Genomic DNA, 23,663 nt, shown 5'->3' on the forward strand with positions numbered 1-23,663 from the left:
ATTTGTACAATACAAATTAGATACAATTAATATGAAAAAATATAAGATTAATTAAGCCCGAATACAATAAACAAATTTCACAGTTCATAATAAAAATGAATTGAAAAAAAATGTCCAATTACTATGTTGGATATACTCCAGATGGGTTTCCTTACTTTTTAGTGTCAAATTAAGCAAACTATTTGATGAATTGGTGTTTCTAATGAATTATCATGTATTCTTAATCTTATCATTATGTTCTTATTGCATATTATTAAGACTTTTAACCAATCATAAATGTCCATGTATGTACAGTCTGGATAAACAAAAAAAAAGACCTTTTGACCTTTTTTGATCGGTCACTCATTGCAATTCTGCTGGTAATTCTCTTCTAATTTAGCTAATTTTGAATTAATATACGTACATGTGAGACAAACTGGTATTTTCTAAGAACACCTCTACTTTCTATTCATATAGGTATTAGAATTCTGACTTTTATAAATGAAAATATGGGCACCCACCTTTAAAGGGAAATAACTATCACAATTTGGACAAAACAAAACAAAATATGTGATTGAACACATGTATAAAATGGAACTCATATTTAGATAGGAGTCTCTTTCATTTGAATTATTATTAATTAATCTCAAGGTTCTGAAATTGATTAAATGAATTTTTGTGAAATATTATGTTTGTCAAAAACATCAGAGTATACAGAAAAGAGTACTTGTCCGATTTCCATTATTTTCATTGAATTTGTTACTGTTGTCTACACGAAGTTTGAATAATTGGAATGGTCAAAACTTATATAAAATTTATATTGTCAACTACATGTCGAAAAGTTATGAATAATGTGCATATCAAAGATTGTGTTGCATAGCGTCGTCGATCATAATTGATTTTAGAGTATGAGTATATATTACAATATACAGCATTTAAACTACTATCAATTCACAATTACACTTTTTAACAGTAGATATTCGGTTCTTGACAATAGACGAGAGAACACGCGCTGGGGCAACTTCTATAAAGTTTGTCACACCAGCTTCGTAAGCTGTTAACACAGATTGCTTCCACTGAACAGGAGCTACCAATTGTTCACATAATAGTTCTTTGATAACTCGTGGATCCTGTTCAATACCACCAGTAACATTCATAATCAGAGTAGTAGTTGGTTCGGAAAACTTTATGGACTTAATCACGGGATCAACGATTTTCGATGCATTCTCCATATACGAGGAATGGAAGCCACCAGCAACTCTTAAACGTCTAGCGTCAATCACTCCCAGTTCTTCTTTGTGGACAGTCGAGAGATCATTCACAAGACTCTCAACTTCATCAGCTGTTCCAGCAATTGTGTGCTGATTGTCCGCAAGGTAAGTGGAAATCTTCATATTTGGGTAGTGTTTAGCTAGGAACTGACACAGTGTTTCACAACTGGGTCCAAATACGCTAACCATACCTGTAGCAGATTGCTTCACTTCGTTTTCCATCGCTCGCCCTCTAATTTGGATGACACGAACAGCATTTTCGAAGCTTATGACCTCGGCATACACAAGAGCAGCGAATTCTCCAACACTTAGTCCAGATACGTGGGTAACATTATGAAGAACATTAGGGTTTTCCTCTTTCAACTGTTCGATTTTAGCAAGACATCCAACCAGCAATACTACTTGTACAAATTCCGTTGATTTGAGTTTTGCTGCGGTTTCGTCGTTATTATTCATGCATATTTCAAAAATATTGTAACCAATAATCTTCTCTGCTCGAGCAAATAATGCTTTTGCTGAAGAACTATATTTCATGGATTCACACATACCAGGTTTTTGAGCACCTTGTCCAGGGAACATTAACAGCGTCCGAGCACATTCCGATTCATCAATATCCGACAGACTGGTAGGAGTTGGAATGTTTACCCATTGCTCATTAGACTCCACAGTCTCGTCATTCTCATCTAATTGATCAGCAATGTAATTAGCCAGAGCTTCAAGCGTCGGGTAACCAAATGTATCAGCGATTTCCAGTTGATACCCAATCCTTTTTCGTACCAATGTCATCATCTGTATAGCTAGTAGAGATTCACCTCCTAATGAGTTAAAGTCATCGTTGGGTTGAATATCATCGAGTCCAAGCAGTTCGCACCAGATCTGTTTCAGCTCTCTATGGACGGCAGTCCTTCCAACTACAGCTTCGTCAACACCAGTGTCGATGCTCTGGGCGACATCTTCCTCTAAATCTTGGTGCCTCCTGGTCTTAAGATTAATAGTTTCCCACCATCCTGGTTCCTTCTTCAGCTCACCATCCAGTGCTTTGGCACTACACACAAAAAGGAACTTTTCTACTTGTTCTCTTTCAAAAGCATCCACTGGACAAGAATGGACAGATCCGAAACCAGCGCCTGAAAATACAGGCAATGTACTCATTACGACATCATCGGATACGATTGAGATCCTAAACATTGGACAATGTAATGAGAGGGCATTACATTCCAATCTGTGATTGAGTTAACCAGCTTTGATTCCTTTTTAGAATTGAATCAAAACAAAAATTCATAATTCAAAAGCTATGAAAAGTGGCAAGTGTCCGTAGAAAAACACAAGAGTGGTCCCAAATTTGCTATCCGCTGTGCTTAAATGAAAACATGATTTCAACAATAAGCTAAAGTTATTACCTTTCAGTACTCGTTCCCATTTCTCTGGTTCCATCATTGGCTCATCGGGTCTCATATCATAATCTTTAAAGTACCACCATCCATCAAGTATACCCCAAGCTAATGTCGCCCATGTTTCATTTTTGGCACTCTCAATAACAAAGAGTGTACCATCATCTCCAACACAGGATTTCAGATTAGTGACTGAATCCATGACACTCTCTGTGGTATGGATGACGTTGTAGGAGATCACTATATCATAGGAACCCAGCAGCCCTTGTTTTGGTGCGTTTTTGGTAATATCAAACGTGGAAAATTTCATCATGTATAGGTAATCTTTGAAGAGAGTTTTTGCATTTTCAACAAAAGCTTTACCAAGATCTGTAAACCAGTATTCTACATTTGGTGTGTCCTTCAATTTTGGAATCAACTGTCTTGTTACATGACCCATACCGGCACCAACTTCTAGCACACGGACCTGTCTTCCTTGACTCGAAAGTTGTTTGGCGTAAGAAGCGATCATCTGCATGTACATATTGTAATAAACGTCACCAATTAGATCTCCAAGTTTGTCGAACTGATACATGTAGTTTAGATCACCCTGAGGATAGATGACAGATAGTGGACTCATCTTACCCCACAATACCTTTGTGAGATACTTTGAACAGTAAAGTGGAAACCGGAAGCAGTCCGACCATGCAGGGTACTTGTCCATGGCAAACCTGGCGATTGGTTCTGGGTTGATGTCCAATAGATGATTACTCTGGAACTGGAAGGAATCCAAACAATGAATGGCTCGATCTTTTCCTGTCGGAATGACGACATTATTTTCAAATAATTCTCGGATCATCACATAGTACAGTTTGTCGTATTTAGGAAGCATACCAGTGTCTTTAAATGAGTTTCTTAAAGTAACCTCTTCATTCTCTTCCAAAGCTTTCTCGAGTTTGGTAGAAAGCAAAAGTTTAATTATCACGGCGACACAAAATCGTCCTTCCAATTGTTTGAGTTCAGGTGTAGCCGCTAGTGGTAAACTTCGCACCATTTCTCTGGCATCAGTGATCTTTCGTTGAAGAATTTCAAGCAGACCTTCATTATGTGTTCTTATACTTGTACTGGGGTCACACCAATGTCTGGTAGGACAGAACATATCTATGTAAACACCAAAAGCTTGATGGTGCAGGTCTTCTTTACTAAAGAGTCTGTGTAAGTCGATTTCATCTGAGGACAAGAAATGTTGAACACCACCATTACCAGAAGATTCCCCAAAGTCAATGTCACTCCTCATAGAGGCCAATCTGGCAACTTCGTCTTCGTTCTGCACATTCGTCAACATATTCAGAGTCCTCGTTGCTTGGTTTGGGCTCTTAACATATATCACAAGTTTCAGATCAGCTTGAACTAGTTTTCCTCGTAATAGTTGTTCCGTTTGCTTAGCAACCTGCACGCAAAGACCAGTCAACGTGTTGATAGCTGACTTGATGACAGTTTGTTCTATAAACATGACGATGTGTTGCATTTGACTCTTAAGTTGTTTCATATTTTTAGCAATCAGTATCAATGGACGTGGTTCGCCATCGTCTCCTAGTAAGATTTCAACTGGACTTTGAGAGATGATAGCATGGCAATTGGTACCAGTTAAACCAAATGAACTCACACCAGCATTAAATATTCTTGCATTCAGCGGGATTTGTTTCTTTGGAATAATCAATGATGAATCTTTCAATTCTGGATGCGGATTTCGGAACAAATGCATTGGTGGTATATTCTTGAACACGTTTATCGCCAAAACCTTCAGAACCCCTATCATACCAGCAGCAGAATCCAAATGTCCAAATGTCGTCTTCGTTGCTCCTAAATGAACTTTATTGCTACTATCTTTATCGTGGAAGATAGATGAAAGAGCTGACAATTCGATCCTGTCACCAAGTTTAGTTCCGGTTCCATGTGCTTCAATGTATGATAAATCAGAAGGCTTTAACTCAGTCGTGTTTAATGCTGCTTTTATGACAGACTGTTGAGATGTTGCAGTTGGTGCAGTTATCCCATTTCCATGACCAACGCTGTTGGAGGCAACTCCTTTCAAAACGCCGTATATGTGTTTATCTTTCAGCAGAGCATCCTGCAATGGTTCTATATATAAACAAATAACTCCTTCACCAACAGCAGTACCGCTGGCATCTTTGTCAAAAGCATTACAGTGAAAGTCTGGAGAGAGTATTCCGGTGTCTCCATGTACCCCCTTTCTAGCTGGATACATGATCAGATTTGCTCCGCCAACCAATGCTCCTTCGCATTCTCCTTTCTTTATTGACTCACTAGCTAACTTCAATGCCATAAGAGATGATGAGCAAGCTGTATCTACTAACATAGTAGGTCCTTTCAAATCCCATTGATAGGCAACTCGGGTAGCTACCATACCAGACATCAAACCAGATATTCCTACTGCGTCACTAGGTAGATCAAGTTCACCATAACCAATCTCAGAATTACTTACAAACACACCTATCTTTGATCCTTTAACAAGGTTAATGTCCCTAGCCTCAGTTAGAGCTTCTGTTGAAACTTGAAGGAACAGTCTCTGCTCTGGTGACATAAACTTTGCCTCTCCTGGCACAATCTTGAAAAACTGATGGTCAAATTTATCAATATCATCCAAAAACGATCCTTTGAATGTTTCAAGTTTTGAATACATATCTGCCTTATTTGCATCGATACATCGAAGAAAATCATGCTTTCTTTGCTTTGGGAATTCTTGTATCATATCATCTCCGTCTATCAAAATTTTCCAGAATTCTGGTAGTGACTCAATACCGCCTGGTAGTCTCATTCCAATACCAGTAATAGCAATGTCATCTTCAGGTCTATTCTGGTACCCCCCTTCTTCAGATTCGTCTTTAGCTTCCAATTCAGACTTGTCATCAATGTAGTTTGCTAGAGATACTATGCTTGGGTACGAAAATATATCAGATATTCCAATGTCGTATTCTGTAGACATCTTGATTGATGAAGCCAAACGAAGAAGAATCAATGAATGGCCTCCTTGTTCCATAAACGTCAGATCTTTATCAATGGCACCAGCATCTAATCCCATTGCCTCGGCAAATAAAGCAGAAAGTATTGATACTGTGGACGAAACATCAGTTTGGGCATCAGTTGATTTGGATTTGCCTTCTTTCAATAGATCGTCTATTTTCGGTAGAGCTCTTCGATCGACTTTACCATTTGTAGTGAGTGGAATTTTGTCAATAACATGGACGATGTCTGGAATCATGTAGTAAGGTAGAGTTCCCCTTAATTTTTGACTAACGCTAACTTTGTTTATAAATCCATCATTTTCACCATGTACACTAACAAAGGCGCACAGAAATTCAATTTCAGCATCATTAGAAAGTGGGAGTACACAAACAGATTTGATCTTTGAATCAATGGATGCAATCTTGTTTTCAATTTCTGTTGTACTTATTCGGAATCCTCTCAGTTTCAGCATGTTGTCCAGACGTCCCAAAAGTTCAACATCTCCAGAAGGTAACCATCGAGCGACATCTCCAGTTTTTAAACTCATAGAATTAGTTAAAGGTAGACAAACCAAGTCGACATCTCCCTCGGCCAGTACATCACCTCCAATGTACAGTTCGCCAGCTGTTCCAACAGGACAGAGTTGTAATGTATCTTTGTTGACAATGTGATAGATAACCCCTGGTAGTGGTTTTCCGATTGGCACAGTTCCACTTGCAGTATCTGGAGGGTTACCCTCAAAGAAAGAAGAATCTATAGTGGCTTCTGTCATGCCATAGCTGTTTAGTAATCTTTGATCTGCTCTCAGATGGCTCTTGATTTTATTGTAAAGATGTGTTTGAACAGTATCTGACCCCAGTATTAGCGTCTTCAGGCTATTCAAATTTCCATCTTCTGCATTCTCTACCAGCTGTTGTCCAAACTGTGGAGTGACTTCCATGATAGAAACTTGATGACTCTGTATAGTATTCAGAATGTAGCCCACGTCAAGTCTCTTCCCATCAGGACATACGACTAAAGTTCCAGCAACAGAAATAAGTGCCCGTACCACATCACCAACAAAGACATCAAATGATAGTGGTGCCCACTGCAGAATCGTTACTTCACATTCCGTCATTTTGTAAGCCTTTTTCCAGGAGGAAGCCATTACTTGAAGACTTCTGTGTCGGATTTTGCATTGTTTTGGAGTTCCAGTAGAACCAGAAGTTCGGATGACATATGCTAAATCATCTATGGACGACGTAACCGAAATATACTTTGACGTGTCATGGGCTATTTCGTTGACGTTGATAACTGGAAAACCATCTCCTAGTATGACGTCTTCTGTCATAGATGTCAGAACTAAAGCTGGGTTGCTTTTTTCAAAGATGTCGTTCATGGCTGCAGTATTTGACAAAGAAACGGGTAAGAAAAATCCACCAGCTTTCCAAATACCAAGGATTGCAGCAATGGCTTTTTCATCCTTCTCCATTACCAGAACAACAGGTTGTTTCTTGAGTATGGAAGATTCCACAATGGACAATATGTGGTGTGCCACTGCATTGGCATTGCGATTGAGTTGGTCGTATGTCAATTTAACATCATCACATACCACCGCTATCTTATTGCCTTGATCTTTGGTGTGAGCTTCCAATGTTGATTGGCACGGGACATCCTTAACGTGTAATATTTCTTGGTGTTTACTAAATGTCTGTAGAAGTTTTACTTCTGCCTTTGATAAAAATGATGTTTCTTGAAGTCTTCTGTCGATACTTAAGTCAGTGCTTGATAGAACTTCAAATAGACTTCCAAACATTCGTTCTGCCATACCACTTGGCACAAGATCTTCTGCCCATTCCATTATTAATTCTGTTTCTCCTGATACTTTATCTTGTATGATATCAATGCTTATTGGCATCTTTGCATGTTTACTTGGAATTCTTATTTGAGCATCAGGGGATGTGGTTACAAAATTGAACATAGCGATACATAATGTACTTAGAGACTGTCTATGTGTCTTCCATATAGAACTGGTCAGAAAATCCAATGGGTAGGTGCCGTGTTTCATCACTTTCAGGCAAACTTCTGATATATTTTGGATATTTTCTTTCAAGGTCATTAGATGATTGGTCTTGATTCGGGGAACAACTGTGTTAACAAATAAACCATCGGTATGTTGAAATTGGAAAGATCGGTTGGAAATTGGTACTGGAAGACAAATGTCACTGGTACCAAAATACTGCTGAAGAACCATTGCTGTTACTGAGAGATAATACTGAAATTCTGTTATCTGTAGGCTGTGGCATATTGTCTGAACCATGACATGGGCTTCTTTTGGTAGTAGAGCCATTTGGTGGTTTGCTCGGTAGGTTGTTGTGTCATTCCAACTGCTACTTATATTACTTATCATTTCACTTGTCGATGGAAGCGTGGAATATATGTCCCTCCAATATGCTTCATCCACTTCAAATTTGTTAGACTTGAGATATTCTGCTTCAGTTTGTAGCAATAATTGGTACTGATCTTTGCCTTTCGTGGTTCTAAATTCAGCTCCATTCAAAAGGTTATGTAGTGTTCTATTCATAGATATCAGCGTCACATCGTCACATATTATGTGATGCACATGAAGTATAATGTGATGACGGTGACCAGCTGTAACGTGACGGAATCTGTATAACGGTGACGATAGAACAGGTATAACTGGTGTTGTCTCTTTAATAAACTCTTTAACATCTTCCCCTGTTCCAATTGATTCTTTGTTGATCTTTATTTCAACGTCATCGTATTTCGTGCGATATTCGCCATTCTTGGTGCTTTCTATAATAGTTTTCAATATTGGATGAAACCTCAACAAGAGCTTGAGAATATCTTCTGCATCAACAGGGTGGTGGACGTACGAAACCAATGTCTCAGTATATGCTGTTGACTCCGGTGCTGTTTCTTGCATGATTATCATTCTTCTCTGTGCTGCAGATATCGAAGACGGCGTAGCTGATTCTCGATTTTCCATTCGTTCTGCATCATCCTCGGCTGATATCACTTTACTAAGAAAGTCGTCATACAATGGATTCTTCAATAAATCAACAATTGTAATGTCCTTATGTAAAAGTCGTCTCAATTTAGTAACTAGGAACACTGCTGCAAAGGATGTACCACCTTCGGTGAGAAAATTGGATTTACTTGTCGGCGGTATCTGGGTTCCCAAAACTTCCATCCACAAGGTTTTTATTATTCCGTCTAAGGATTGAGTCTCCTGAACTGAAATAGGTCTCGGCAAATATTTACTTGTGGGCACCAAAGGAAACATAAGGTGGTGGTTGCTTTGGTCGACCAATAAAGGTGTCCAGTTGTTTTGTATGAAGTCCTGTAATTTCAAAAATGACTGTTGACTTGATTCATCACACGTTGTCTGTGACTGGATTTTGGTGGTTGTAGGTGGTTGGACAATACCAACATCAGCAATATTTGTGGTGTGGGTCACTTGATGAAGGTCCAGTTCAACTGGTATCGGAGGTCTTATTTCGTATTTTTTAAGTTCGGGTCCGTCTTCAAAAACCACACCCAAAGTCTTCATAAGGTTGAGCAATGGTGTATTTCTTTTGGTTTTGTTTATATATACCGTTTGGCTCGAACTTCCCTGACTGTCGAAGACTTCTTTGAGAATTCTGTTTTCAATGAATCTGTTCAAAGCTCGACAGCTGACAACCCACTGCAATATTTCCGACTTGTTATTAGTGATACAAACACTAACTATACCATACGATCCATGTTTGTCCTTTAATGAAACTACGTAGGTGGCACAGTCTGGGCACATTGCATCCATATCAGTATGGGTATCATTTAACTTAAACTGGTTCGTCCGGTGCAGCAATTCGTTGGCTCTTTTATATACCAATGCGTTATCTTTCAAGTCTTTTATTTTGGTTTCGAGTAGTACCATCTTCATATCCCAGCCTCTTAATAGGTTCTTCAGACTGTCGATATTGTAAGAATCGTTGCTGATTTCTTGTATTCGCTTGAACTCTTCTTGGTACATTTGGGTTCGGTTTGCTGCTTCATGGCTCAGTTGTGAGTCATCAAGTAGCCAAATATTGTCGATGAATGCCGCCAGTAGTTGCTGGTCTGATGGATAAAGCAGGGTCAGTACTTCAGGTATATTTCTTAACATTTCTTCACACTCTAGTACATTATCGTCTATGAACAGGAAGGAATGCAGTCCAAGATTCAAAATGTTTGCAATCTTTCTGAGATTTTTGTATTTATTCTCCCAGTTACCACAAATTTGTACAAAGTCTTCTCTTTTCAAAGCCATATTTTTAGGTGGATTTTCGAACACGTCTTCGACATCTTGCTGTTCGTTCTTTGATAAAAGGACCAATAACATTCCATTGTTTTTCTGTTCTAATAAGAATTTCTGGAATCGGATGTGACCGTCTTTGAGTTCAACCTTTCCTTCGGCGCATTCACCATGCCATAGTGTATAATCTCCATCTACTGCTATAACTTTATAACTTGATTTCTGGATATCTTTTCTCACAAGTCTTGCCACATTCAATGCCAATTTTGTATATTCGATTTTTGACAAAGGCATCAGATTTTCTGTATCGGATGTTGGTTCGTATTGGGACTGGTCGATGATCACGTCAACCTTTGCTAACGTATCAGACACTGGTAGTGTACTCGGCAAATTTTTAATGTCCAAAATTACCGTCTTACCATCATTTTTGACAAGGTAACTCTCCATTGCCATTTCAATCTCTGTCTTTTGTTCCTCTGTCTGGATTCTTGGAATGATGAAAGTAGTCTTTGCTGATGATGGTGACTGGTATAAGGATTGCAAAAAGGACTCGGCTGGTTGGATATTAATATATTCCGTGTGTATCTGATGGTGGGAAAGAGCATCTAGTATAACATCTTTACATTCGGGGGTAAAGTTGAACCCAGGAATGATATTGATGGAGGTGGAATTTGTCTTCTTTTGGACCTTCTTTGACATCGCTGAAAGATTCATCTCAGCTCGTTTGACTATTTCTTCTACAACTGATTGAGCGATGGTATTTTCATCGAAGAGACAACCAAACTTGAGCTCACCACTATGGATCCAGGCAATGAATTCCAAATCAAATTCAAGTAGTTCATCTTCGCTTCTGTGGAATCGCCTCTGTTGAAGCTCCCGAAGCATGATCTCAATCCATGGAATATGGTCAAATTGGTAATCACCACCATTAAATGTTTCTTTAGAACTGGCATCTAAAGAACCTTGGAAGATAAAGGTCACCTTAGGATGCGCCATTGTAATTTGACCCGATGATTTAAGTAATCCGAATCCCAATCCTCTGTTTGGTATGCTGTTAAGATCCTGACCAATTTTCTTTACTTGCTCCACCATATCGTCTTTTAGTGGTGTATCAAGAATAAATGGGTACATACTAGTACACCAGCCAACTGTATCTGTTGAATCTACAGCATCTAATTGTCTTCCATGGCTCTCCATACATAATGATGTCTTATCTTTACCATGAATAGCTGACATAGCCCTTCCGAACGCTGCAAGTAAAACTTGTTCATCAGAGCAACCGAGACCAATAGACGTTGATCTTAAAGATGTTGCATCAATTGATTTACTAAACCATTTGGCAGTGTTGAAATGACTTTGTACGTCTTCTTGGACCAAAAGGCCAGATTGTTTACCTTTCTCTTGAACATTGGTCCAATAGTCTACCTCTGGTGAGAATATCCCTCTCGAGGCTTCATGTACGGCATCACAGTAAGCTCTAAATGGTAATTGACATGGTTTTAAAACAGGTTCCTTATCGTCGTCAGCACTCAAAGTTCTAAATGCCACTGCTAAATCTTCTAAAATCTGTTGCCAGGATACAATGTCGATAGCGGCATGATGGACCACTAACAATCCATAACATTTAACTTCACCACTGGGACATTTCATATGAAAAACTGCAGCACCAACTAAAATACCATCTGCTAAAGAATGGCCCCGATCGAGTTCTTCACAAATTTCAATGAATTCTTGTTCATCTGATAAATGCTTTTCTTTACTTTCAAACTCAGCTTCAACTATTTTGGGTTGGTCTGGCTTCAGAGGCAATACTTCTTGGAACACTCGTCCATTTTCTTTAGATATTTTGGATCGTAGTGAACCATGTTTCTGCATGACGCTCCTTAAAGCTTTCCTCAGTAGATCTGCGTTTATCTTACAGTGGAAGTCTAATAATGCCGACAAGGCGAAGTGGTCCGGATATTTTCTTTCATTTAGGATGTATTCTTCTAAAATTGGTGTTGGTTTAAATGGTATACCCTCCTCGTCCTGCTGTATATTCTGGTCTCCAATCACTTCTAGAACGGGCAAGAGCTGTTCTATAGTTGGATGTTGAAAAATGTCTGTTACTGTAATCTTGAATCCTTCACCCCTCATTTTTCTCACCAAGTGGATGGCTTGAAGTGAATCTCCAGACAATTCAAAGAAAAAGTTTTGATTGGGTCTTGGAAGAAAGTTAATAGGTAGAATGCTCTGCCAAATTCTTTGTACTTGAAGCAATCTGGGTGAGGCGTCAAAACTACTTTCAATGTTTGTTCCCGCTATGGAAGACGATTCTTGCATTTTAATTCTACATTGATCTCTTAAAAATTTCATATCAGTCTTTCCATTTTTGTTAATCGGTGGTTTTGAGACCTCGATTAGTACCTTTGGTATGATTCTCATTGGTAGTGAATTTTGCAATGCAGCCAACACAGATTTTTGCCAAGTTGATTTCTCTGGAAAAGTTGAACGAAGAACCAGTGCCGCTCCCAATAAAGTGTTCTCTCCATAATCAAAGCAACATACCCATGCTGACTGTACAAACAAAATGTCTTCCAAAGCATTTTGAATTTCTTGTAGGTCAACTCGAATACCATTAACTTTAACCACACCACTCTCCTTTCTTCCAAAGTAGGCCATTTCTTTGCTAGATGGAAGAATTTCAGCAACATCATCTGTTATTAAAATTCGCTCAGCCGGTTGACTCCAAACAGAATTTTTAAAGGCTTTGATCATTTTGGTCGTTTTGTCTATGCCTTTTCCAGCAAAACCATTACAAAGACATCTGCCTCCAATTGCTAAAGATCCTTTGCCACCAATTGGTACTAACTGGTTATTTCGAACTACTCCAACTATTGTGTTGTCTATTGGTTGACCAATGGTTACCAGTTCAGAATCCTTTAGTGGTAGATCTTCGCTCTTGAAACACTTAACCACACAACCAACTGTTGCCTCTGTGGGTCCGTATTCATTCCAAATAGCAAAATCTTGATTACCCTTGTTTTCTTTTAATTTGGACATTAGGTTGGAATTCAACTCTTCACCACCAATGATGAAGGTTTTAAAAGATAAAGGAGACTTGGCTTCCTCCAGCAGCATATCCAGCTGAAGTGGAGAAAACTTTCCTGTGGTCAACTGTCGATTTTCAGCAATTTCTTGGTAATGATCTTGAAAGTTCTTGTAGACATAGATCTGACTGCCTTTTAGAATTGGTGGAAGAATACTGGTTATTGTGAAATCAAAGGTCAGTGGTGCGAAGAATGGTGTGCTGGTTTTGGGAGAGAATTCATATCTCCGTGATGCCCACTGAACATAGTTTAGTAGAGCGCCTTGAGATATGATCACTCCCTTTGGTGCTCCTGACGTACCAGATGTGTAGAGTATATAAGCTTCATCGGCAAATCCTATTGGGGACATGAACAGGCTTAGGTCTTCCATATCAGCTTCCTCAATATCTTTCAGAGCAAATGTTGATACTCCGGACGGTAAATTGTTTTTGTTGTTCTGTGACCTTGACAGTAAGGCATCGTAACGAAATTCTGTCAGTTCATTTGGAATGTTGTAAAATTTCCTGGAATGTTTAAAGCTCTTCAATATTTGAGAAGATGAGCAAATATGTTGAAGGAAACGTCTTGGAATGAAGAGTTCGTTGTTCCAATCCGTTTTGGTCCTGTGAGTTGGATTATCAGCTTTGAAATTTTTCATGGAGGAAACCAGATCTTCTTTTATGTCTAAATCCATGACATCACCAATGAAGATGACACCATCCGGAGATAACATCTTTTCACAGTTTCTTATAACGTATTTCAAATAGTTGTAGCCTGGAAAGCAGTGTACTACGCTGTTCATAATGATCACATCAAACTGACGACCTTGGAAGTGTCTGCATATTTCATCTGCAGCCCCACACATAAATTCCATGTTAGGTTCGTTTTTGTTGGATTCTTTCAGCTTTTTGACCATCTCTGTTGATAAATCTGTAGCGACATAGCTTCCGACATGTGGTTTTATCATATTAGTAGTGAGACCGGAAGCAGAGCCAATTTCCAAAACCCGTGTCGATTTGTTTAGGAATGGTTTTAATTTCTGATAGATGTTATTTGAATATTCTGTCATTTCTTCTTGTGTCATGTGTTCTCCTGTATAAGAACTCTTCCAACCGCCACCTTCAATACCATCTTCAGCTTGAACAGCAACACAATCCCATAGTTCGATATCCATTAAGGGAGTCTGCTCAGTTTCAATAAGGGCATCAAAATCTTCAGCATCAATACAAACTAACGATTCTATATTGGAACATGACCAAAGGATGCTGTTAGCAAGATTGAGATATTGTTTGCTAAATAAAATCGCTTTAAGGTCAGCTTCTATGCCTATATGCTGCAGTCTTGATTTTGGGCTGTTGACGTCCATTGGTACATAAACCAATCCAGACATAAGACAAGATAAGACTGACTCAATGGATTTTGTGGTGTTCTCCATTAGAAGTCCAACTCTGGATCCTTGAGGTAGTTTGCAGTACAACCGTAGAAAAGATGCTAATTTCTGCACATCTTTACCCAAATCTGCATACTTTATTCTCGTCTGTCCTTCTATGATTTCTGATGCAAAATTTGTCTGAATGGATTCATATAGTAGCGTTGGTAGTGGTCTAGAACCAAGATCACACTTTGGCCCCATCAAAACTGGCAATTCGCTACTTATTTGATCGAAGGGCGAATTGAGATGGAGTAGCTCTATAGGTTGATTTGGGCAGTTGCTTATACTGTCCAGAAGACTGATGTAGCTGTCTACAATGAGATTGGCATATTCATCGGAAAACAAATCTGAGTAGAATTCTAAAGTGAACCTCATCCCTTCTGGTTCTTCTAAGAAATCAAACTGCATATCCCATTTTGATGAATCGTTGTGGAGCAGTTTTCTCTCAACGGTGAGCTCATCTGGCGGATTGACGTGATCTCCTTTGGTTTCCGTGTTGTGGTAACAAACATTGATGCTGAAGACTGGAGTAATTCTGGTGTCTCGGGGTAAATTAAGCTGACTTACTAGATGGTCGAATGGAGCTTGTTGGTGATCATAAGCTTCTAGGCAAACTGTTGAAACTTCTTCTAGAACCTGTGTAAAATTAAGGTTATCTTCTAGATTGACTCTCAGAGCTAAGGTATTGATGAAGCAACCAATTACATCCTTACTTTTAGCATCGTGACGTCCAGCAATCGGTGTTCCTATTATTAGATCCCTCTCACCATTATACTTCTTTACCAAGCAAAAAACGCTAGATAGGATATTCATGAAGGTCGTGTGATGCTTAGCGGAACACTGCTTGAGTTTCTCAAAGATTTCGTGTGGAATGAACTTAGTAATACGCTTCCCATTGTAGGTGAACACTGGCGGCCTTTTCTTATCTCCAGGGAATGTAACGAGTGGAAGATCACCTGCGAGTTTTCGCTTCCAGTATTCCATGTCTTTGGTGATTCTTGAAGTGGCTGATTGTGAGTTCATGTGTTCCTGCACAGCAATATCAGCGTAAGACATCTTAGATTTCAAAGGTTTGGTACATTGTCCCTCAATAAGGTCCCGATAAGTACTCCACAATTCGTTGTAGAAGACGAAGTGGGACCAACCGTCAAATATTATATGATGAACTACCATGGTGAAATAAAAGGTATTTGAAGGCAGGATATATAAACTGCACCGGACTAGAGGACCTTTATATAAGTCAAATGGTGTCTTGTAGTCTGTGGAATATTGCTCCATCGCAACGTCCTCGGCTTTGTCATTCATTTCTTTCAAATTAACTGTTTTCAGATCCAGGTCGAGGTTATGGTCGTACTTTTGTAAAGGACCTTTTGGACCATCTTCAAAGACTGTGATGAAAGTGATGTTGTTTTCCAAGACATGATGAAGAGCTTGACGAAAAGCACTGGGATGGAAATCACCCATAATTTTAAGGCAGTTGGTAGCGTTGTAAGTACAAGCATTGTCCACCATTTCTTCCATAACCCACAATCTACGTTGTGCAAATGAAATCGGGTAAAGTTCACCTTCTTGCTTTTCATTTTCAGTTTCTTGAATATTGGAAACCGCTTCTTCATCTTGGCATAACTTGGAATTCAAAATTGAGTGCAGACTTGAGAACGTGGGATTTTCGTGTAATTCTGCCATGGTAATGGGCGTGTCGAGGTTCGTAGCTTCTGTCAATTTCATGTTAACGTGTGTATATATTAGGGAATCAACTCCCAAACTAAACAAATTTTCTTCAGTATGAGTATTCCAATCGATGTCTTGACCTAGAGCTTCATTCAGAGCATTACGAAGTATAGGCTTTACATCACATGCTTCCAATTTTCTTGTATTGCTGCTGTTCTTCCCCTGCCCTTCCTTTGGTCGTTTTCTTTGTTCTGGCGAAGTGATTATTGTCGAGAGAAGCCCATTAAATGTCGGATTCTTGTGAAACTCGCCCATCGATACATCGATGTCCAATTCCGACTTTATCTTCATGGCTATCAAAGAAAAAATGAGCGAATCCATGCCAAGCTCAAACAGGTTCTCGTCACCAAACTGTTCCCAATCAAACGCCATGTTCAAGGCGTCGGAAAGGGAACTAAGTAACAAATCCTTCACTGTTTCTGTTGATGACCTGGAATTACCTGGAGTATTATCTTTATGATCAGCTAAAAACGAATGGTAGTCAGTTCGGCCCATAAACTTGTGTTCCAATTGAAGCAGTTCTCTGTTGATGGGAGTAGCGATCTGTGGCCATAACCGCACTCGATCAAATTGGTAAGTGGGGAGTTGTGGAATCCGTTGAAGATCACATTTGTCTTGGTATATATCGTTCCAGTTGATTCCTTTCCCATTTATAAAGTTTTGGATCATCAGCTTTTGAGCAGTGGAATGACTTTCGTGAATGGTCGTTGAAGAACACTGAGTATTACTATTCAGATTGAAGGCGATATTGTCTGCACACCGCACATCCGTGGTTCCATTATGAATAATATTTTTCAACTGGCCGAGAGATTCCATCAGATCTTCCATGTTGTGGGCCGATATCACAGCTCTATATTTAAATCTAGATTGTTCTCTCCCGGTGTTAATGGAATAACAAATATTTCTAAGTATTTGGTTACTTGTATCTTGGCATTGTCTCAGATGGCTTAGCAGCTTGTAGGAGTAAACTTTTAAGGATTCGGCAGTGTTAGCTGCTAAGCAAAGACAGTGAACGTCCTTCTGTTCATGGGTTAAAATGGACGGCGACAGTATAGGTGGTTTGTATTCCTTTACAACAGCGTGGATATTTGTGCCCAGTAAACCAAATGCACTGACACTGGCATATCTTGGTGATTTAGAAGATGGAAGCCACTCCTTTGTTTCTGAATTCACAACCACGGGTGACTTTTTCCAGTTGATATGTGGATTAGGATTAGTAAAGTTTATTGCGCCTGGAATGCTATTGTGATGGAGGCATAATAAAGATTTGATTAGGCCGACAACCCCAGCAGCTCCATCAGCAAGATGACCAATATTTGCTTTAACTGATCCGATTGGAATTTTATGATCAGCCTCTTGTGGTATTTTTACTCCAGACATTTTAAAAGCATTGGTAATTCCTGATATTTCTATGGGGTCTCCCAGTTCTGTTCCGGTTCCATGAGCTTCAAAGAATCCTAAAGAGTCTGGTGTAATGTCAGCCAGTTTCCATGCTTGGTGTAACATATTGGCTTGAGCAACAGGATGCGGTGCCGTTATACCATTGGAATGACCATCTTGATTGGCTGTGGTAGCTTCCAGTATTCCATAAATATGATCCCCATCTTCGATTGCCTTCTTCAGAGGCTTCAATAAAACAACACCACATCCTTCTCCTTTGGCAATGCCTTTAGCAGAGGCATCGAAAGCTCTACATTTAACATGAGGTCCTGTTATTCCAAGCTGGTTCCATATGTCTGTTTTAGCACTGATTGGTAGAAGATCCAGAGTAATGCCACCAGCTACAGCCATTTCACAATCACCAGATAGTAGACCTTGACAAGCCAAATGGACTGCTAATAACGATGAAGAACAACCAGTAGCTACCATCATTGCTGGACCATGTAAGTCGTGGGTAAAGGACACGCGAGAGGAAATGAAGGGTGAATGGTTACCATGTGAAATACTAGGATGGTTTTCATTGAGGATGTACTTGTATTTGTTAACTGTATTGCCAACATACACTCCTGTATTGGTGCCCTTGATTTTTGAAGCGTATCCTGCATCTTCTAGCAACTCCCACACTACTTCTAAAAAGAATCTTTGTTCTGGTTCAATAAACAATGCTTCTCTTGGATTAATCTGGAACAGGTCAGGATCGAATTGGTCAACAGATTTAAAGAAAGAACCAGTGAAAAATGGTTTGTCTTCGTCTACCAATTGACCACGGAATGATGAAAGAACGTGGTCAATATCATCAGCCCGCTCTTTGGGAAATTCGTCAACAGTATCTTTACCATCAATCATTAGCTTCCAAAACTCCTCGCAATTCTGAGCGCCAGGTAACCTGACACCGATACCAATTACGGCCACTGGGAATTGACTGCTTGCCATTTCTTATTGTTAATATGAAAGAATATAAAATACAAATATTAGGAACTATATCAACGACATACCAAGAAAAACGGTACATGTGTTAAATGGCTGTCCAGTCGACAAACCCACTTGATAAGCATTAGTTAAATGGGAACAGTCGGCATTTTCGGGAATATGTTTTGGTCTTTAATGTGCTTTAATAGTCTTATGAAGTACCTAAACGCACAAAAATCGCATAATCCCTCCAAATATACCTCAAACTAGAAATTTCACTGTTTATTCCTACATAATATGTGTTTTCTGTATATGGCATAGTCTCACTAAAATTCGAGTGGAATTTTTAACTTTCAAACGTGAATAATTATGGATACACATGGATATGAAAGTTCAAATTTCGACGATGAGCTGTGAACACTAATACTGATTATGTAAGCTAAAACAATTCCTGTTTCTAAAACTAAGGTATGATTGGTCAACGTATAGTGAAGGTGCTCCTTTAAGAGTGGTGTCGTAGTTGGAAACACAGCGAGTAGCATCCGAATCTCTAAAAGGTCCCACATCTTATTGTGATCTGCCTTGCCTTTATGGGTTATGATGTTGAAGGGTAGGTCGTATATTTTGTTATAATTCATTCTTAACCCTATCTCTACACAGTATCCATTTAAACTTACCGTTCGGGATAAATTCTAAAGAACTGTTTACTTATGTGGGTTTATTCATAAAACTTGTTATCACTCGTTATTATTATAAACACCCTGAAAAATAATAATAAAGGCTAAATTTATATAAGCATATAGATCAAACGCAAACGAATACTAACACGGTAACCTCATGTTTGCAAATAACGTATGGCCTGTCCTGTCCAGATAGACCTTGGTTATATTCCAAATTAAGGCATGGAAATTATCTAAACAATACGTAAATTAAGAAATTTACATTTTGCATAAAATATTTACTTAAATAATCTAAAGCTAACAAAGGAACCACCCGTCTATATACTTTTTGTAGCCTGAATTTTGATTTTGATTGAACTTAAAATTTAATTTCTAATTGCGGTTTGAGAGGACATTCACTGTGTGATATCAGGTACATATTAGCTCACATTAAGGGACAGATGCCATTTTATTTGACCAATCATACTTTAGTCTCAGAAACGGAAATTTTTTTGCTAGGCCAATCAATGATAGTGTTCAGGGCTCACCGCCGAAATTGAAGCCAGAATTATCCGCGATTGAATGTTAAAATGACGACTCGTCATTTTGAGATACTCAGTGATATATAGTAAAACCATATATAGAAATAGTGAGTAAAATTGCTAGTTTGAAGTATATTTGAAGGAATTATGCGATTTTCTAACATTTCTAGTACTTCTGAAGACTATTTACATATATTCAAGACTAAAATTAACCCCGCACATGTCTCTTTAATTAATGATTCGCGTCGAAATCAGTGAGTTGGAATATCTTTCTTTTTTTTTGTTTCATGTGTCTATTTTAACATTGAAATGCATTGACAAAATATCTAAGTAGCCTATTATCTCGACCTATCATCTTCATAAACCTATTTTGCATGGTATTATTTCGACATGATGAATTAACAGGTCAAAGATACATTTGAAACAAGGTGACAAGGATGGGACTGAATTCGGTGCACTTTATAAAGACTCACAAACATCCGGATTGAAAGCAAAATAAAACTAACCCAGTTTGTGCGTTAAAGATGGGTTTCCTTATTTTTTAGTGTCAAATTAAGCAAACTATTTGATTAATTGGTGTTTCTAATAAATCATCACGTATTCTTAATCATATCATTATGTTCTTGTTGCATTTAATTAAGAGTTTTAACCAATCATAAATGTCCATGTAAGCACAGTTTGGATACACAAAAAAGATATATTGACCTTTCTTGATCTGTCAGTCATTGGAATTCTGCTGGTAATTCTCATGAATTAATTATGGACATATGGGACAAACTGGTATTTTTCCGTGTAATTAAAACACCTCTACTTTCTATTCATATATTAAGTATTATGTTTTCATTTTCATTGCTCAAGCAACCAATGTCCAATTTTTTTACTCCTCTTTCCAAATATAGATGTCCGTCCTGATGGGGATTGTTAATGAGATGAGCTCTAGTCGATTAGGAAGCATCAAATGTGCAATTTACTTATCTACTTTTATTCGTTTATTTTTTCGTTTATTTAATGCCAAGAATTGCTGTTTAATTTTTTATACGCTCACATGGAAACGTGGACGTCGCTCCTGCCCGTCGGTCCGTCAACATTAAATTTTCTTGTGAACACAATAGAGATAAGAGAGTTTTTATCTGATTTTAACGAAATTTAGTGAGATCAATTGTTGACGAGTCCTTGGTCAAGTTCGGATTTTGACAGTTTTACGTTGAACGGGTTATGAGTTATTTGGATTTATCGGATTATATAAGGATCCTGTTATGTTATTTATGACACCAAGTATATCTACTGATGAATATATGCTCTTATTGGCCGAGTTTAAAATTTTTATATTTTTTGTTTACTCTAAGACGTAAGTATGATCCCTTTAAAAAGAGACTACAGGTTCTATATTTTTTACCGAAATTTAGTGTGTTCATTTATATTGATGATGTCTTTGTCAATTTTCACAAATTTGGCACGCATAGGCCTAAATTTGCTACCGTATGAGTGCCACTTTGGTGAACCATGTGTGTGCAGTGAACACTGCGCAAACTCGGCACGTCGACGGTGCATGCCAAAGCGTTAGCAATGAGCAAACAATACTTAACTATGCGTAAACAAATTTGTGTCAATGTATTTTACCTATGAGTAATTTAGTCTACATTATGTATATAGTTAGGTCTAATGTTTGTTATATCAATACGCGCACTATTAATTAGGTCACCTCGTCTTTAACTCATTTAAATCGGAAAAGAGTAGGCTTATGCCGCTGTCCTAGCAAAATTTCCCTCATTGCACACTGCTTGACATTGTCCGTCTTCAGTAGCTCAATAAGGTACAGTGGAATAGGACGTAAAACTATATTCATTTCTTTTCATTTAGTCAAGTACACAACATTGTAGATTGCAACACGTTGATCACGTTTTCCATCATATTCGCCTCGACAATCATCGGCAGTTTCCGTAAAGCTGAATCTAAATCTGTATATAAAGATAGACCGGTTGCAAAATAATATTTCTTTCGGAATTTTTTTTAAAAACAAGTAATCAATTACTGGACGGAAATTTCAACACAATAAAAACTTTGAAAAACCACTTTGGAAAGCATTTTTACTAAATCAAAAAGCACAACATGAACCAATTTTCAACTAAAATATCAAAAAGTATCGATTTTTCGGAAAACTTTGCAGTTTAAACAGATGCAAATAATTGTCACCTGTAGCTGATTTATTATATAAATTTAAACACATTAATTTCATTCGAACTGGAACGTTTTATCTCGATGTAGTTCTTTTCATTTGGCCACAATAAAGATACAATAATTGGTAATTAGTTGTATCTGTTTTATATACTAGTAGGCCTATCTAATTGTTTTTGTTGCTTTTAAAGCGAAATACAATGTTATTTCAATTTCTTTTCGTATTGAAATTTCCAGAGTATCGTACTTGCCTACTTATTGCCGATAGTAAAGCCAAGCCAAATTTGCAAGGGACTAAAAATAGGAAATACTAAAAAAAAGTTTCACTTACAAAGTATTTAAGTAGAAAATCTTCAGATGCAAAGAAATGATTCTTCTTATCAAAGTGCAACCACAAAAATATTGAATACAAAAGTCCTTTTACAAGAAGAAGTTCAAAAATAGTATATTTGGTTATAGTTGAATTAGTTATGAAATTTTGTGTCAGCGATTTATTTTATATACAATTGGTTACCCGGACCTTTATATCATAGAAACAAACCCAAACTTCACGGATGTTGGCAACTACAGTAGCGAACCAATGATTGATCGTTTGGTCTACGGATCCGGTCCACTTTGTTTGCTTATCAACTGTAAATTGCGACGATAGTGGTCGCTAGTCTTTATCATCTAAAGGTAAACATGTTCTCAATTGATAAAGATATAAAAATCGATCAGTATCCTATTTTGCGTATAAAAATCACCTAATGATTCAAAGTGTGTCCAGATCTTAGTGCAGAAAGGGATACTGCCTCTTAGATCTTAGAATTGACATAAAATTTAAAGTCTCAAACGTGGTCAATAAGTGCATATTATATTCATCAGTTGGACTTGCCAGGTGCCTTGACTATAAGAATAAAACCATAAGACGATATATCTATTATACTCAGTAATTATTAACAAATGCTTTTAAGAGCGTTTCAAAATTATTTAGTTATGAAATTAGTCGCAAACCTCTACCTGTGGGTCCAAGGCATGGAAATTAACCAAAGTAAGTTTGGGTTCATTGCCACGATAATTGTAAGAAAACAGTTATTTCCAATTAGATAATTTTGCCTAATATGGTAAAGTTTGTGAAATTCGGAAATGTAGAAATCAGAAAAAAGATGTTGGATTATTATGTCCTAGGAAAGAAAAAAAATAAAAGAGTAAGCAAATTCCACACATTTTACGGTAAAAGATCTTTTTCTTTGATATTTTCATTGATTATTGCTTTTTCAACAAATCTTTTTACATTTCTAGACGATGGTCTGTATTGCGGTTTTACCAGGACATTTTTAGTTTTTTGAACAATAATGATTATGTGATCCGGGGCAATTACCACCATAGAAAAGTGATTTGCACCCCCAATTGTATCCCCACTTTATTTTTAACAAATCTAAATGTCTACCTTTTTTCTCTAAAAAATGTGCCAGAATGCAAAATCAATTCATTTTTTCTCAAATTTTCTTGAGAGAACCCTCTAAGACTCTCTATAAGAGGCTTGCGACTATGACACCACCACAGAGTCGCCAAAATTAGAATTCAGCCTCAGCAGTTGTCCCCCCATTGAGTCAGTCTGCCCCCTATTTGTACCTCCAGTCTCGGAAGGCTGGCGCCGCCACTGAAAATGTCCTTAACAAACCGCCGTAGAAATGAGTCCAACTATATCACATGTCATGACTTCAGTCAACAATTATTGTCCAGTTTGAACCGGACGTTAGATGTATTTATAGATTTCTATGAAAGAATATAAGTATACTTTG

The 23,663-nt window shown here is 38.0% G+C and overlaps 3 protein-coding genes across 3 annotated transcripts; all 3 read right to left on the reverse strand.

Moving 5' to 3' along the window:
• Positions 1-914: 914 nt before the first annotated feature.
• On the reverse strand, positions 915-2,036 carry LOTGIDRAFT_143473 (hypothetical protein; the record flags this gene model as incomplete). Its single annotated transcript, XM_009053937.1, has 1 exon — positions 915-2,036. One exon carries the CDS (start codon positions 2,034-2,036, stop codon positions 915-917), a length of 1,122 nt encoding a protein of 373 aa, XP_009052185.1.
• A 2,199-nt stretch (positions 2,037-4,235) lies between these two features.
• Positions 4,236-5,483, reverse strand: LOTGIDRAFT_73253 (hypothetical protein; the record flags this gene model as incomplete). Its single annotated transcript, XM_009053936.1, has 1 exon — positions 4,236-5,483. A coding segment is annotated over one exon (1,248 nt), but the record flags the coding sequence as incomplete, so codon positions are not given.
• Positions 5,484-17,207: 11,724 nt separating this feature from the next.
• On the reverse strand, positions 17,208-18,527 carry LOTGIDRAFT_143479 (hypothetical protein; the record flags this gene model as incomplete). The annotated part of the gene is made up of 1 exon (XM_009053938.1): positions 17,208-18,527. A coding segment is annotated over one exon (1,320 nt), but the record flags the coding sequence as incomplete, so codon positions are not given.
• Positions 18,528-23,663: the final 5,136 nt, after the last annotated feature.

The sequence above is a fragment of the Lottia gigantea genome (genome assembly GCF_000327385.1).
Source record: "Lottia gigantea unplaced genomic scaffold LOTGIsca_205, whole genome shotgun sequence".
Classification (NCBI taxonomy): domain Eukaryota; kingdom Metazoa; phylum Mollusca; class Gastropoda; family Lottiidae; genus Lottia; species Lottia gigantea.